Genomic DNA, 18079 nt, shown 5'->3' on the forward strand with positions numbered 1-18079 from the left:
CTTAAAAGTATGAACCCGCTTATCGATATGATGCTGTACCATCCCAGGCCTGGTTGCATGCAATTATTCGGTCGAAATAAGTGTCATAAAACCGTTGCATCTTCTCCTGAGCTAAGCTAGACCGCGACTGTTGTAAATGGTTCGTGATATCTTCGATAGTGACGCTGGGACTGAGTTGACATCCGAGCTAGTCCCATACATGTTCTATCGAGGAGACTCAGGCGGACTCAACGGTGAAGGGATTACAGAGAGCTTGGTGATCAGACACTCGATCAAAACCTTGGAAGACGAGTATGTCTGCCTTCATATCCCCATGCCTTATATCAGGCCACTATCACAGCTGAAACCCACACAAATCTAAATATTGCATGATTCGACCAACCTGCGAAATGGAGACACACAATGAGGAAACTCTCAAACTGTGTCAGATGCTGACAACGCTGTACCAAATGGGTACACAGCATCTCCATGTCCTTAATCATTGATGCACCCTGGAGATTAATCAATCACAAAAGGCTGCAACTGTAGTTATAAGAAGTTTGACATAAGATGACGTCTTCTAGGTGTTTCATTTTCTTTTTGGGCACTGTAGTCACTATTAGTTAAGAAGTTTCATTGACATAAGACGATGTCCTCTGGATGTTTCACTTTCTTTTCAGGCAGTAAACAATGTGTGTGTGTCCACATAAGGTGATGTCCTCTTGATGTTTCACTTATATATATACTAAATACTGTGTGTGTGTGTGTGTGTGTGTGTGTGTGTGTGTGTGTGTGTGTGTTGTAACCTCCCCACAGAAATTTAAAAGAATGGCCAATATTATTTAGGGATGCTAATGGACATTGCGCTAAACGTAACCTGCGCACAATGAAATGTACTGACAATGGCAACAAAAATGTGAAATTCGCAATCTGACTCAAATATAAATTCCTGATGAAAAATTAAAGTCCATTCAGTGATAAGAAAATTTAATTAAACCGAAATATCGGTCTTTGGCCCTGTGTAAAACAATCAGAATTAAAGTCTTACCTCAGAATAAATGGATGTCACATATCTGCTCTTGTTGTTGCGCACCGCTTGGAGGAACTGCATTGCAAATAATAATATTCTCCCTTTTTTTTTTTTTTTGATTATAGTGAAATTTTTCTTCAAAAGAAGTGGAATGAAATGGGAAGTGCAACGAGATCTTTAGTTCAATAAAAAATTAAATTTTTGGAAAAAAATGCTTTTGAAATAAAAATTATTATTGGGGAACTTGTTGGAGAATAATTACAATTTTTCATTATCTAATAATTATATTAATTAACAGTATACCTTATTCACCATCTTGACCAGTGTTGCCGACCGCCTACATCACCCGCACTGGACTGCTATCACTGACCGACCGCTCTGCATGACGACTATTAGCGTACAGCACGCGACGACTACTGACAGAGTACTGCTCTCAACTAGCCAGAGCTACAGACTCGCAACGACTACTACTGACAGACTCGCAACGACTACTGACTGACTACTGCTCTGCATAGCGACAACTAGACAGAGCTACAGACTCGCAACGACTACTACTGACAGAGAACCGCTCGCAACACTCGCGCGGTCAAGCGCATACTCTCTGGTCACAGATGCTACAATGCCTCGCCATCGCTGCTATGTTACATACGTGTTTCATAACCCTCCACTGGGGGGGCAAAAATTTGGCAGCGATGGTGAGTCATTTGGACTTGCCAAGCGCGGTAAAATTTTTCTTTAATTAACAAAATTCTACAACTTACAGAATATTTAAATGTTGTGCACACGCACTAAGTACAAAATATATCAGACAAAGACAAAATGTGAGTACAAAACATAGTAGCAAATCAGAAAAATGTATATACAAATTATTTGACAGATAATAAAGTGCACAGGCACTGAAAAAATTCTTTAGCATATGCAGAACAAATAAACAGACTGGCAAGAATAATTAGATGTAGTACATAAAGTAAATGTTGTGCACACGCACTAAGTACAAAATATATCAGACAAAGACAAAATGTGAGTACAAAACATAGTAGCAAATCAGAAAAATGTATATACAAATTATTTGACAGATAACAAAGTGCACAGGCACTGAAAATTCTTTAGCATATTCAGAACAAATGAACAGACTGGCAAAAATATTATGTTGACAAGTGACATAAGTGTACTCGCATTGGAGTTCAGCGAATCGAAAAATGTATAACCTATGAACTTCAGGATAGGAAAGGGAAGGATTGCATCATGGTTGTAGCACTTTAGATTGCACACAGCTGCTCTGAAAGTCCATATCTTTCCACAGAAGTACAACACCAAGTGACACAACTTGAAGTTCTTTTCCCATCAGAATTTATCAGTGTAGCCAAGACACTGAACTGTCGTAGTAATGTTCCATGTTTTCATTTTGGCAGTACATTAGGTACACCAAACAGTGGGACCATAATAATGTCTTCATCGCTCATGGTGGTGGACAGCATGTCGTGTCAACACCACACTCTTACAAGGCACACCAACGTAGAATTAGTGCAAAAACCAAATATAGTGCTCCATGATCACTAGGATAAACAGGACAAATGGACATTGCAGTAATTTAGGGTAGTCAGCTTATGAGGTGAAGGACATCAAGTCACATAATATTGACAGTTACAGACTTAATTAGCAGTTTGTGGCATTCATAGCCCAGTTATTGAACATTTCTGTACCAAGTATGTAGTATTACAGAAAAATGTTCATTAATTGTTTTACATAGAGTCAGTAGCCTTCTTTTCCTGGTTACAAAGCATTATGAAATAAATGCATTATTTTCAGTTACAGAGTATAATTAAGAATCATTAACCTTCTCCTAATTACAGTTAATTAATCATTTGTCGTTAATTAATCATTTGTCTAATTACAGTTAATTAATCATTTGTCTAATTACAGTTAATTAATCATATTAATCATTTGTCTAATTACAGTTAATTAATCATATTAATCATTTGTCTAGTTACAGTTAATTAATCATTTGTCGTTAATTAATCATTTGTCATTCTAATATAGTAAGAATCATTAGTATTCTCTTAATTACAAAGCATTACTAAACAGTACCATAGCTAATTAATTGTGTCATTCCAATGTAGTAAGAATTATTACCCTTCTCCTAATTACAAAGCATTATTAAACAGTAATTAAGATTCATTAGCCTTCTAATTACAAAACATCCTAATGACAGTTAATTAATCATTTGTCATTCCAATCTATTAAGAATCATTAGCCTTCTTCTAATTACAAAGCATTATTAAACAGTCACATTCTTTTCTGGTTACAAAGTATCAACATTGGAAACAAGAGCTAATCAATGGCATAATTAATCACAATTCGTGGAGTGACATTAATTATTGGCACTCAGTGGCCAGCAAGTATTGAATAGAATCATCATTCAGTATTATTCAAATTATTACGAAGTCATTATTAAAAATCAGTTAATTATAGTCATAGCATTAATAATCATGGGCATTACAAGTACTCATTACAATAAACAGTGTTCCTCCTTCAGTAGTATTCAGACCATTACAAAGTCATTATTAAAATCAGTTAATTACAGTCAATTCATCAATAATCACAGGCATTATAAGTGGTATCATTACAATAAACAGTGTTCCTCCTTCAGTAGTATTCAGACCATTACAAAGTCATTATTAAAATCAGTTAATTACAGTCAAATCATTAATAATCACAGGCATTATAAGTGGTAACATTACAATAAACAGTGTTCCTCCTTCAGTAGTATTCAGACCATTACAAAGTCATTATTAAAATCAGTTAATTACAGTCAAATCATTAATAATCACAGGCATTATAAGTGGTATCATTACAATAAACAGTGGCAGTTATCAGCTAGTCTCATTAAGAGGTCATTACTCAAGTGACATGCTATTCATAGTTGATCAGTATTATTCAGAATTATCATAAACTAGTGACATTATGTGGGACTGGTAATACATTTTTTTGGTAGCAATGCATTGCGTTGGGATCGATAATTAATTGCTGAAACATAACACTATTTGCTTTTGACCTATTGCAGCAAATGAGGATAGGTAACGTCATTCGTCATGAGTCAGCTGTAGCAAGATTATGTAACAAGGCAGTACATGTGATCACATTTATAAACGATAGACACAAATGGGTAAAAATATAAAAATGCAAGTACTAGAACAGGTATAATAAGTAACAGGTTTAGTAAGTGTCATGAAAAACTTCTCCTGGAAAAAATACAAAACGGATTATTGACCTGAAAGAAGAAACGCACACTATGCTGAAAAGTAGTGAACTTCGAATTAACAAGTAGTGAAATGTGTATAAAATGTGTTCCATAGCTGTCCTTTCCAAAACTTTCCGTCATCCTACTATGCAATATAACACCTGCTGTCAAAGCAAACTGCAACAAATACTTAAATAACTACGTAGCATAAATACATTACTTCAACATTATCCTCATCTGTAAAGAAAAAAACTTCATTATCCATATCATCATAACTTCACCATTATCATCACCTGGAAAGAAAAACTTCATTATTCATAATACCATATCCTTCATCATTATTCATCAGTACTCATTATCATCTGCAAAAAATCACTTCATTACTCATTACATAACTATTCCTTATCTCTAGCATATTTCATCACTAAAACTAAGATGTGTAGTTCTCTCTGACAGCCTGCATCAATCACCTTGTAATCTGAAAGAAAAAATTAGTTAAGACTGCTATTCTGTGATGAGTATTGTATATTCTTGTTAATGCCTGCCAATCCTGATCCATTTACTCTTCCTCATAAAGTTATTGCATCTCCTTTCGTTTATTCCCTAGGTGAAATTCCCATTTATGCTAAATTTATTTCTTAGAATCATCATTCCTTTCTGAAATTCATGAACAAAGACTAATGTCTTGCATTTAAATCCTATACCCACTAAATAATGACTGGTTTATGGTGACATAATTAACCATGCAGCATAACATGACAGAAAACGTAATATGTTAAAGACGTTGACAGTGTTCAGATGCAAAAATGTACACAGAATAATACGATGCAGCAGCAAAAAAAATGTAAAACAGTCACGATGTTGAGATGTCATAAGGCAAAAAAAATGTCAAAGTCAACTGGTGTGTGTTATATCTTAACTATTTTACAGTGCATATAAACAAAACAGGAATACAATCATACATAAAAAGACAAATGTGACGTTCGTTGTGTTCAGCTTGTATGTAGTGTAATTAATCAAGGCGAGAATTAAAGACTTTAATAAAAAAAATGTAATGAAATTAACAGGTCATTAGCTAATATTGCATAATTAGTCATAAAATACGTAAGTTCATCTGGAAAAATATGCACGGTCTGATGTGTAACGACAAGAAAAGCGACCTGCTAACCTTACCTTGCCGGGCACTTGCCAAGAAAAAATACGATAATCATCAGTAATTAGTCACGTGAAATAATTGCGTTAGTAAATGGCATCATAGTGTGTTGAATCATACAGTGGTTTCACTCAATAAACGGTTTAATGTTTGAGATATGGTGATTGCCTTTCGATTTTCTGGTTCTCAAAGTTTCGACGTGTACAACATTGGGGTGAGGAATGCTGCGAATCCGATATGGACCTGCGTATAGAAGTTCAAATTTACTGCACTTACCTTTTAATTTACTGGATAAATAGTGTGTACGTATCAATATCTTCTGTCCAACGTGAAAGTCGCGGCGTGTACAAACCTGTTTTTGCTGTCTTCTCCGGCGCTCTGCGGCACGTTTGATGTTGTTCAGCGCAATGTCAATTATTTCGTGGTGTCGTAGGCGACGACTTTTGGGTAGTTTTACTAATTCTTTAATTTTGTTTGGTGGTTCAACGTTTTTCAGTATAACAGACGGAGATAGCATAGTGGATTCATTTGGAATGGAATTAATTACATCTTGGAATGAGAGTATGTGTGTATCCCAATCAATATGTCTTTTGTGGCAGTATATTCTACACAGTTTACCAATTTCCTTCATTAATCTTTCACAGGGGTTCGAAGAAGCGTGGTACTTGTATATATAGATCGGAGAAATGTTTCTAGCTCGTAACATGCGTGTCCATACACTACTACGAAATTGTGATCCATTGTCGGAAATTACTTTCATTACATGCCCTACATGAGATAGAAAATGTTTTATAAATGCATTTGAAACAGTTTTAGCAGTAGCTTTGCGTAATGGAGTGAAAGTAACAAATTTTGAAGTGAGCTCAACAGCGACAAATATGTAGCAAAAACCTCTGTTAGTTCTGGGAATCGGACCAAAAATATCTACAGCGGCCATGTGTCTTAATTTAACAGGTATAATGGGATATAACGGAGGAATATGTGAAGTGGTGTCTGATTTAGCTTTCTGGCAAATTTTACAAGACGCTAAAACTCGTCGTATACGTTTTTCCATGTTAGTAAAATAACAGTTCTGTCTCAGTATAAGAAAACATTTTCGTGCTCCGTAATGTGCGTAGCTTAAATGAGTGTACCAAATTAATTTGTTAACCAGTTCGTCAGGTATGCATAATAACCAGCTGTTGCTGTCAGGATGAGAGCGGCGAAACAGAATGTCATTGCGTACAGTGTAGTGGTTTCTAATCGTAACATTTTTTCTATCTAGCCAAAGGTGTTTAATTTCTTTCCACACATTGTCTTTATTTTGCTCCTTTGCTATGTCCTGTAATGACGATGAAATAAAGTTTTCAAATGCAACTTGCTGAATGTACATGACACTGAAATTTGTTTTGCAGAAGTTGGTTGCTACGTCTTGCTGATTGTTGCCGAGAGAACGCGATAGTGCGTCTGCTATAACATTTTGTGTGCCGGGAATGTGAACTATTGTAAAATTAAATTCCTGTAAATATAGTTTCCATCTGCTTAACCTGTCGTGAGTGAATTTAGCTGAAAGTAAAAATTGTATCGCTCTGTGGTCTGTGTAAACGGTGGTATGTCTGCCATAAAGAAAGTGCCGAAATCTCGTAAAAGCCCATACAACACATAATGTTTCAAGTTCTGTAACGGAGTAATTTCGTTCAGCAGGTGACAGAATGCGGCTTGCAAATGCGATGTTTTTGATTACTGTAGAGCCATCTTCTTCTATTTCCTGGAAAATGTGTACGCCTAAAGCGGTGTTGGAACTGTCGGTAGCAATGGAAAAATTTCTGGTAAGATCTGGGTGCGATAATAGTGGTGCATTCAACAAAGCATGTTTCAGGTTCATGAATTCAGAGTGTGCTTGCTTATCCCAAGACCAAATAGTGTTTTTACCTGTTGATTGGCATAGTCTAGGCGTGTCTAAAGCAGAATGATGAATAAATTTACGAAAAAAGTTAATTAAGCCCAAAAAACTGCGTAATTGCTTTTTTGTTGTAGGAACAGTAATGTCACGTAGAGCTTGAAGTTTTTCCGGATCAGGTGCAATGCCTTCTGCTGAAATTACGTGTCCAAGAAATTTTATGGAAGTTTTGCCAAAGTGCGATTTACTGAGGTTAACTGTGAGTCCTTGTGCATGAAAAGTTTGCAACAGTTGTTCAAGAATCATATTGTGTTCGGACCAGTTAGCTTCTGCGATAAGAATGTCGTCTACATACGTCGTAATTCTGTCCTTAATGCAAACGTGTGTCGGATGGCGTCAAAATTAATAACATTTTTCGTGAACAAGAATCTGCGAGTCAAAATTATTGCTTATGTTACTGGAATATGCACTCTGTGCTGTATCTGGTTAAAATCTATCGTACGTGTTATTATTTACGGGAGGATGCTGTGGCATTTCAACTATTTGAACTGCTCTGTTATTTCTTACTGACGTATTACGCTATGGATGGTACCTACTGTCGGGTTGATTCATGAGAATATGTTCTTGCGTATGATTTTGCTGTTGGTGAGACCGACTGTTGTTATATGTACGCTGATAATTGTGCTCATCGTTTTTTTTTACGTCTGTCATGATAGTAATTTCTATACGGCGCCTTACGATACGAATTGAAATGAAGTGTTGTCTGTACGTAGTTATTTCTTTGCTGCCGTGCGTTATTATTTGTTGTAGCTGAGACTTTACGTGCACGCGGCGAAACATTAAAGTTTGGTTGACCTTGTAGACTGCATTGTTGGTTAGGTATGCTAAGCGGCTGACTTTCATGCTATTGTGGTGGAAAACGTCTATTGTTACCAAAAAATGCGTTTGCTGTTAATTTTACACATACTGATGATTATGATTTTATCTGTTATCAAAATTACGGCGGTAGTTGTCATTACGGGAGTGCCTACTGAAAATTGTCACATTCGGTAAAATATTTGTCATATCAGGTTTTCTTTAGTCATTTCTTAATACTAGGTAGAGCAATAGTTAAAGAGCAGTTTGGATAGATATAAAGGATAGTAGAAGAAAAGGCAGCAGTGCAGAAAACTAAAGATGAAACAGCACTACTCCAGCTCGGGGCCCTATGCTCGCTACGGCACATATTCATTAAAGCGTAATGAATCCCCTGAGGTCTATTACGCACTGCAAATCAATTTTAGCTTTTGCGTTACAGGCAATGGCGGTAAAAATTCAGAAATAAATTGCTGTCTGCATGCTAATTCCAATTTCTGCATAATAGATAATGCTGATGAAAATACAATAGCAAATTGTCGCATCTGGTTCAAAGCTAGTTTTTGCATTACAGGTAATAGTGGTGAATGTACAAAGATAAATTGTCGTATACAGTGCAAAGCGTGTACCTGTACGCTGTCATTATTAAATTCCTTACATTTTCTTACAAATGCAAATTGCTCGAAATCTACGTTCTCGTCACTCAGTTTGATAACACGTTCAGGTTTGTGTGTGAATCTGTTCGTCTGTGTCATTTCGGATTCCAAGTTGCATAGCTTTTCATATTTTAAGTCGCGTGGTTGCTGTAAAATGCTCACATGATACGCGCTGCGTGACTCTGACAAATGTTCGCAAAGTAGCGGATTCTGTGACGTATTATTAACTGAAAAGTTTTTCATCTCTGTTACTTCTTGTTGTAAATTTGACAACTTCCTACGTAACGTGTTGTTAGATGAATCGATCTCATTAATTGTCTGCTGTAAATTTTGAAATTCAGGCGTTTGGATAAATGAAACCGGTGCAGTATCGTCTGATTTATTGTCATTAGTATTTTCGATAGCATCAATACGACTGGCCAATTCATCACATTTTTCAGTCAGTATTTTAACCTGATCATCGGTTTTAGAATCAGACGCATTAATCTGTTTTTGCAACTTGCGCGTAGTTTCGCTCAGTTTTTTAACATCACCTTTGATAACATCACAATCCTGTGTTAGATCTAGTTGTTCGAATCTATCTGTCACTGTTTGAATATTTACTGTGTGTGTATCTGTTTTTGCTTTAAGATCAGAAATTTCATCCCGTAATTCCGCGTTCAATTGTTCTATGGTATTAATTTTGTCGGACACTGTAGTAATATTATTGTCTACATACGTCTTCGCTTTCGCGAATATTTTACGTTTGTCCTCTTGTCTTTGTGCAGTGATTGTTTCCATGACTTGTCGTTTTACTTTGTTTTGATCTTGAATAAATCTGCGGAAACGCGTATCACTGTTCTGTATGTGCTGACTAAAGCGCTCGTTAATCTGAGTGTTCTGCTGTTCGAATTTCGCTTCTATCTTTGCGTCCATAGTACGCGAAAGTTCTACCGTCATTGCTTTAAACTCGTCCCGTAATTGTGCAGCTTTTTCAGAGCATTGTTTAGCGACTCCGCTAATTTCGTCTCTGAGTGTTTCTGTTGCGACTGTTTGCATTTCTCTTAATTCTTGCGCAACAGATTTAATTTCTTCGCTATTTTTTTGTGAACACGCCTCAATTTCCGCGCGCAACTGTTCCTTAGTGTCATGACACTGCGCGGCAACAGCTTTAATTTGTTCACTAAGCTGCCTCGAATTGTCGTCAAATTTTTCATTTTGTTGTCTGACCTGTTCACTAAGTTGCTTGAGGTTTTCATCATTGTTGTCTAGTTTTTCATTAATTTTATTAAGTTGTTTCAAACTTTCCTTAACTTGTTTGTTATCTTCCTTATTTTGCAGCAATATTGCCATAATTTGACCCAATGTAACATTATCTACTCCATTCTCTGTACTGTTTAATGATGTACCTGCAGTTGTCGCACTTTGTGTGACCATTTGGTCATTTTGCAACTTACAAAAAGGATTATCAGTCCGATGTACACTGTCACTCACTATTTCGGAATTAAATAAATCCGTCCTACTTTGTGTGATCTGTTCATTTTCATTAGACAGATTTGTCTGTACATTACTTGAGTTTTCCGAATCGGGTGTGTTAAGCTGGGCAGCGCTCATTACAATAGAGCGTTCTGCGTCATCAATTGTCAAATTAACAGACGAGACAATTGAGTTCGTTTGCTCATCATTAAGGTAAAAGTCATCATTAGTGGTTGGAATGCACTGATTGTTAGTGAACGCAGGACTGTCATCATTACGCTGCGTATCACAATTACTATCGGTCACGTTGTTTAAGTCGGTAATTTCATTCACAATACTTCGCGATACACTATTCACAGTCTTTCGCGGCATTTTTGCAATAGTCACAATTATTCACAAAACAAATAAGCACAATGCAAAAGCAACACACAAATACAACAAAGCAGCAAATTGCCGTTGACCTGTAGAGAGAAAGTCACAATATTATTAAAAGCGTTGCGCTAAATCCTAATTATATCTAAGCAAACAAGAGCAGATATCTGACTGTTGTTCAAAAGACTCTCAACGAAATACGATCCTGGACTGGGTGTCGCCAAGTGTAACCTCCCCACAGAAATTTAAAAGAATGGCCAATATTATTTAGGGATGCTAATGGACATTGCGCTAAACGTAACCTGCGCACAATGAAATGTACTGACAATGGCAACAAAAATGTGAAATTCGCAATCTGACTCAAATATAAATTCCTGATGAAAAATTAAAGTCCATTCAGTGATAAGAAAATTTAATTAAACCGAAATATCGGTCTTTGGCCCTGTGTAAAACAATCAGAATTAAAGTCTTACCTCAGAATAAATGGATGTCACATATCTGCTCTTGTTGTTGCGCACCGCTTGGAGGAACTGCATTGCAAATAATAATATTCTCCCTTTTTTTTTTTTTGATTATAGTGAAATTTTTCTTCAAAAGAAGTGGAATGAAATGGGAAGTGCAACGAGATCTTTAGTTCAATAAAAAATTAAATTTTTGGAAAAAAATGCTTTTGAAATAAAAATTATTATTGGGGAACTTGTTGGAGAATAATTACAATTTTTCATTATCTAATAATTATATTAATTAACAGTATACCTTATTCACCATCTTGACCAGTGTTGCCGACCGCCTACATCACCCGCACTGGACTGCTATCACTGACCGACCGCTCTGCATGACGACTATTAGCGTACAGCACGCGACGACTACTGACAGAGTACTGCTCTCAACTAGCCAGAGCTACAGACTCGCAACGACTACTACTGACAGACTCGCAACGACTACTGACTGACTACTGCTCTGCATAGCGACAACTAGACAGAGCTACAGACTCGCAACGACTACTACTGACAGAGAACCGCTCGCAACACTCGCGCGGTCAAGCGCATACTCTCTGGTCACAGATGCTACAATGCCTCGCCATCGCTGCTATGTTACATACGTGTTTCAGTGTGTGTGTTTGTGTGTTTGTGTGTGTGTGTCCAGCATCTCCTCTGGAACCCCTGGGTTGATTTCAATGGAATTTGGTAAATAAATGGCAAACTTCACGACTATCAGCACTGACATAGTTAAAGCCTCCTAGCTGCAATAGGAGCAGAAACTTGTTTTTTCAGCCTTGCCATGTCGGCTGGCTTGCACAAGAATCAAGTTGGGAAAGATTAATATCAGTCTGTCTTATCGACATGCTTTGCAGCACAACCTATATGGCACCGGCAACACTCATTTTTCCAGCCCTTCATGACAGGTGTGCTGTGTTAGTGTAATTAGGCCTGCTTTATCGACCTGTTTTGCAAGGGCCACACATGGGGATGTGCACAGCTGAAGGAAGCTTGATATGGATAAAGCAGGGCATAAGCAGAGGGGGCAGGATGGGACTGTTTGGGAGAGAGGGCAGGAACGGATGGACAGAGAGAGTGGGAACAGAGAGAAAAGGGGGGGGGGGGACAAGATGGATACAAAGAAGGAGGTGGATAGGAAGAGGCAGGCAGGAGAATATGGACAGAGGGAGGATGAGAAGGAGTACATGGACAGAGAGGGGAAGAAGAGCTGGATAGAGATTGGGGAGAGGAAATGGAGAGAATGGGGAGGACAGAAAGAGGGGAGGAGGAAATGTGTAGGAAGGGTTTTGGCAGGAGGCAGGTAGAAGGTGTAGAGGGGTAGTGGGCAGGTGGAAAAAGAAGAGGGGAGGGGGAAGGTGAACGAGTTTACAGAGGGAGGGGGAAGGAAGGTATGCTCAGAGAGTGTGGTCAGAGCACATGGGCCAAGAGAAGTGGAAAAAGTAGATGAAGAGACAGGGAGGGTGACAAGGAGGAGATGGACAAGTAGAGGTCGGAGGATGAGGTGGACAAGGAGATGTGGGGAGCAACAAGTAGTCACAGAGAAGGTGGAGGAGGAGATGTGTGCTATGTATGAGCCGAACGCATGTACAAGTGAAGATGCATGTCTTCCCCTACATCCACATTCACCACATATATTGCACATACTTCTTCCTCCAACTTTGTACATCTCTTCTTTCCGCCCTCTCTAAGATACATAGCCTATGACTGGGCTACTGAGCTGATTGTAGGTAGTCTTCGGCCTTTTTGCATCATGACACTAGGAGGGGGAGTGTGGTGGTCTTATCACCCCAAATGCCTTTTATTCCCACGAAAAATCCCCACTACTCATTTAATAGCAGGCTTTATGGACCTGATGCCATCCTGGAATTATGGCGATGAGGAAAAATCCCCGGCACTATTCAGAATTAAATCTGAACCGCAAGGACCAGAGTATAGTGCTCTAACATATATATGTTAAGGGTTCTGCACCATCTTGCAGGCTCACGAATAGGTTAAAAAGTATTTTGAATGCAAGATCTTTCACGGATGAACGATATCCTGATTTAATCCCTGTGGCGTTGCCTTCCCCACACGTGAATTCCTGGTTGGTCGAGGTTAAATCTATCTGAACATTTTATTAATAGATGTTTGAGGATCATTTCTTGATTACTGTGATATGTGGTTGTGATCTGATTGATAGTAGATCTCTCTTGGCAAGTTTTGTGATCCTGATAGCATAGATTGACGTTCGTACATCATGACTACCTGATGTATCAGACGAGAATGCTAACGACATGCAGCTCGTTTCTTTTAATTACTGAGTGACTCTGTTTGGATGAAAGGTGCTGTGTGAATGTGTTGTATGTGTTGGTGCTGTTGTTTTCAGATCTACTGGGTGGGTCCCCTGTCGGGTGCGGCGGTGGCGACTCTGCTGTACCAGCTGGTGTTCGAGGAGCGGCCGTCTGAGGTGACCTCCAAGAGTAGCGACAACAGCGTCGGCTGCTGCGCCGGAGGTAGCACAGACGCTGACGACTCTGTGGTGACTGAGAGCCACAGGTTCTAGCAGCGGACGCGCCTCTTCACTGTTCTCAGACCAGACTTGGGAGCATCTGCGTTGGCTCCTCAGCGATCACGAACTTTACAGAACCTGCAAGCCCTTAGTCTGTTCTTCCCTCACTGTGCAGGGGTCGATGAGGACTGAAAAGCCAAGAACGGAACCTCGAGGAAAGCGAGATAATCGTACCTGAAATCACAAAAGCCTTGTGAAAGACAGAATTCATATACTGCAGAAACTCGTCGCAAATGGATACTTCATGGCAATGGATCACTCAGACACTGCTTCCTCTCAGTGATCAATCCTGCCCTCTCAATGTGCCAATGGCTGCTCTCTAAGCTCAACAGAGCTCTAAGAATACAGGAAATTATTGAAATGTTTTTATTGCCTATGCATCTCAAATCATGCTTGACTTGTTAGTATTAGGAGCTTCAAGGCTCAAGACCGATATCCACTGTGCCGTTAATGTGAGATACGAGATAAAATATTTGCAAATATTAGATAATTAAGGGTTGGCTTATGTTTTTAGGGCTTTAAACTTAATCTAATTGTTTGAACTTATTTACTTTTGCTTTCCAACGACGTACTCCGCAGTTAAGTGTGCACCGTTTTGAAATTTCCTGGCAGATTTAAACTGTGTACGAGAGTGAGACTCTAAACCGAAACCTTATCTCTTGTGAGCAATGCTGTTATTGACTGAACTATACAGCCACTGCTCCATCTCGTGAGTCATATCTGTATAACTTAGTCGGTGAAGGTATTGCCAACTAAAGGCAAGTTTCCGGGCCCTACATGTACTTCTACACCTTTACTCCGCAAACAATCTTACAGTGTGTGACGAAGAGTACTTTGTGTATCTCAGTCAATATCCTCCTTTCTGTTAGAGTCACGAATGATACGCGGGAAAATCGGTTGTTGGTAAGCCTCCGTGTGCGCTCGGATCTCTAATTTTGCCTTCACGATCATTTCGCGAGATAAAGGCAGGTGGAAGCAATATGTTCATTGACTGCTTTAGTTACGTATGCTGTCGGAATTTTAACAGTAAACCATATCTTGCTGCACACTGCCTCTCTTGTAACGTTTGTCGCTCAGTTGGATGAGCGTCACCATTCCTAAATGTACGTTTAACGGTAAGTCGCTGCTCACCTTTGAGTTTCCTCTGTTTCCTCCGTCGATTCTCCTATTTGCCAAGAGTTAACAGACTGAGAAGCAATATTCAAGTATCAGTCGAACTAGGGGTTCGTAAGCTGCCTCCTTTGTTGTAGACTACACTTCTTGAGAATTCTTTCAATGAATCGAGACCTGGTCCGACACACAGTTTGAATCTACCACGAAGCTTCGAAGTAGGAATACTGTTTGAGCTCGAGTGTTTTATTGACATGGATCATGGATGATTTCCATTGAGACTTCTAGTGTGATTCAGTTGATCACCTACTCTTTGTAGCATTTACTGCAGCATGAATCTACTCTACCTGAACGCCTCGCAATGTAGTGCCTCAGTATGCTTCGTCCCTTACATATGTGTCAAGAGACTGCATATACCACAGTCTTTGCGTCAATTGTGCGACATAATCTTTCCTTTATTATTTTCTACGCCAATGTTGCAGCAGTGTGACTTACATGAGTGGCTTCACGCATATCAGTTAGGGGCACATCGCTCTTACGATACGTTTTACATGAATTAACTCTGCAAAGTATAAAAAGACAAGGCCGTTCCTCCAGTGCCAAAAAATATTGAGAAAACACAAAACAAAAACAGTTTTAACTGTGTGAATTGGTTCTTGTTTTCAGTACGAAACTGTGATTTAAGTATCAAATATTAGAATATGTTTAGTATATTAACAAAAACATAGAAAACATTTACACCAAATACAAATAATGTATGGAAAGCATTTCGCGGTACACATTCAGTTCAGCTGTTAATACAGTTCATCTTACACCGAGGTCTCAATTTGTGGTGTGATGAAGACTACAGTGTTGTCTGTCTGGACGGCTCCCTGACAGCGGTACGACGTTAATCTTCAATAAAATCCTATTGACTGTGTTACTTATCAAGCTCTCTATTTCTTACCAAAGCCAGTGATATATACAAAATTTTAATGGCTCGCATGACTGTTACTGGAAAGTGTGTCACCAAGAATCGCGGTTGAATCAGTCGAACAGAATAACTTCATCTTCGTCGTTTCCCTTGTCCGCGCTTCCTTTAATTTATCATTTTTAAAGCAGTAGTTTCCGTCCATTATTTACGTCTTTTCGTACCAAATGGTATTGGTTGATTTCCTTTCTTTTGTTGAAATATCATTTCCCATTTCTTGTTAGGGTTGACTTTTTTCAAATGTTTCCGAAGCTTAACTACTTTCTTTCTACACATTTATCGCGACATCAATTTGAAAACACACTACTTGCTACCAAAGATCTCTCACCAATGAATATAGCTTGCCAAGGAGTTTCATTAAGTATATTTCAGCTCCTTTCATGTCATAGAGTCTCTGATGAAAAGTGCTCTGACAAATTTAAAAAACAATTTCGCAGGAATTAACAGCAGATATTTAAATTTACTTCTATTTTTTCCTGTAAATATTTTAAAATTTCTCTACTCTAGTTTGTCTGTTGTCCACACTGCATATAAAATCACTGCCATTTTGAAAGTATGAGATGAGATATAAAACTTTAGAAACAAGATAAAATTACAGTGACTGCTCCGATTTTAATGTGAGCTCCTGACTAATCGCTATACTTCAGTTAAAAATCATCAGACATTGTGATGTTATGGTACAGGATATTCGATATTCGCTCAGCAGGATCTTGACATTAAATCTAAACAACGTTAGTATGGGATATTATTTATTGTACTCAAGTTTATGTTCACCAAAATAGAGAAGCATTTGAATATTTCAAGTTTTAAAGCACTTACATTTTACAAATGTAAATTTAATTTATGGTGCTGGTTTTGTTTATTTATTTATTGTGAGACATATTTCTATTAAACTGTAGCAATAGCTATTTATTATACACATTTGTTTTTTGTTTCCTATTTATCACGGGTATGCACCTTTTCTTACCCTGTTAAGTATATTAGTATATCCTGATGCTGTGAACGTAAGTTGTTTTGTTAATTGTCAGATTTTATGTATATATGCAAGTCACAAAAATAAATTTTATGTTTGTTAAAAGTTTATAATATTTTTTTCTTTCTTGAATGTGGTCTTATATTAAAAAAAGAAAAAGAAAAGTTCGTTTACCACAATCAAAGTCACAAAGGATACAAAACTGGTTACAAATGGTTCAAATGGCTCTGAGCACTATGGGACTTAACATCTGTGGTCATCAGTCCCCTAGAACTTAGAACTACTGAAACCTAACTAACCTAAGGACATCACACACATCCATGCCCGAGGCAGGATTCGAACCTGCGACTGTAGCAGTCACGCGGTTCCGGACTGAGCGCCCAGAACCGCGAGACCACCGCGGCCGGCAAAACTGGTTACAGATTGTCAGTTTGCTGATCCTTCTCAAATTCAGTAATGCCTTTGATTCTATCGAGACTGACACACTATTTGCATAATATCCCCCCCCCCCCCCCCCATGGGGCTTACCACTCTTTGATGAGTTCGTGCTTGGGTATCATGGAGTCCCAGCTTTGGCAACATCTCTTGCCTTTCCGTGCTGAATGTCTATACTTCTGCTGTCCTTTTTCCTCTCCCTTGGGGAACTTGTCTGGGATATTTTTGAGAATGTATTTTGATGTTTTAATAGCCTGACATCAGAATGCGCCTCATCTGTTTTTTCTTTCTTTTCCATCTCATACCCTTCCTCCGATTTGGCGTTTGAGTTCCTCTTCGTTTCTTTTTCCTCAGTGAGCGCTCCTGAAGGGCATCCCACGTATTTGACGTGTAACAGGTGGCTGCATAATGCGTAATTCCCAGCCCCGGTAGGTAAGCTTTGCACATACCTCCTGGTACAGGCCAGGCTCAGACAGTGGTAATTGCCTGAGTTGTGACCTTCCCAAATTGCCAGTTGGTCCCTCTGCCAGAAGTTCAGGACGTGTGACATGGGGCGTGAACATTCACCAAAGCCGGGTGAGCGCCCTCCGAGGGAGCCCCAAGTTGGAAGGAGTGCGCTATTGGAGACGCTGGCAATCATGGACGATTTTGTTGCAATGAGCCACTCACCTTCATCTTAGTCTCTGTCTGCTAAACGTAAACAAAACGAAGCTACAGATTCAGAGACTCTCCCAGTCGCACCTCAGTTCTTCGTGATATCACATTCTGAAGACAATTAGTTCTTTGCTGCGGTTAATCCGTTTATTATTAAGAAAGGTGTTGATGCAATTGCTGGTCCCGTGAAATCTTACTCTCATCTACGTAAACAGACTTTGCTTTTGGAAACCCATAGTGATTTTCAAGCCTCACAACTGCTTACAGCT

At 38.6% G+C, this 18079-nt stretch overlaps 1 protein-coding gene across 2 annotated transcripts in view; it reads left to right on the top strand.

Moving 5' to 3' along the window:
• The window catches only part of LOC126419091 (aquaporin-like), a 355970-nt gene extending 339232 nt beyond the window's left edge, over positions 1–16738 (top strand). For both annotated transcript variants that reach the window (XM_050086188.1, XM_050086187.1), the window contains exon 7: positions 13486–16738. In XM_050086188.1, the coding sequence (XP_049942145.1) occupies positions 13486–13662 (177 nt within the window). In that variant the 3' untranslated portion in view covers positions 13663–16738. The remainder of the gene's footprint in view (positions 1–13485) is intronic.
• The last annotated feature ends 1341 nt before the right edge of the window (positions 16739–18079 follow it).

This window comes from Schistocerca serialis, chromosome 9 (genome assembly GCF_023864345.2).
Source record: "Schistocerca serialis cubense isolate TAMUIC-IGC-003099 chromosome 9, iqSchSeri2.2, whole genome shotgun sequence".
Classification (NCBI taxonomy): Eukaryota; Metazoa; Arthropoda; class Insecta; order Orthoptera; family Acrididae; genus Schistocerca; species Schistocerca serialis.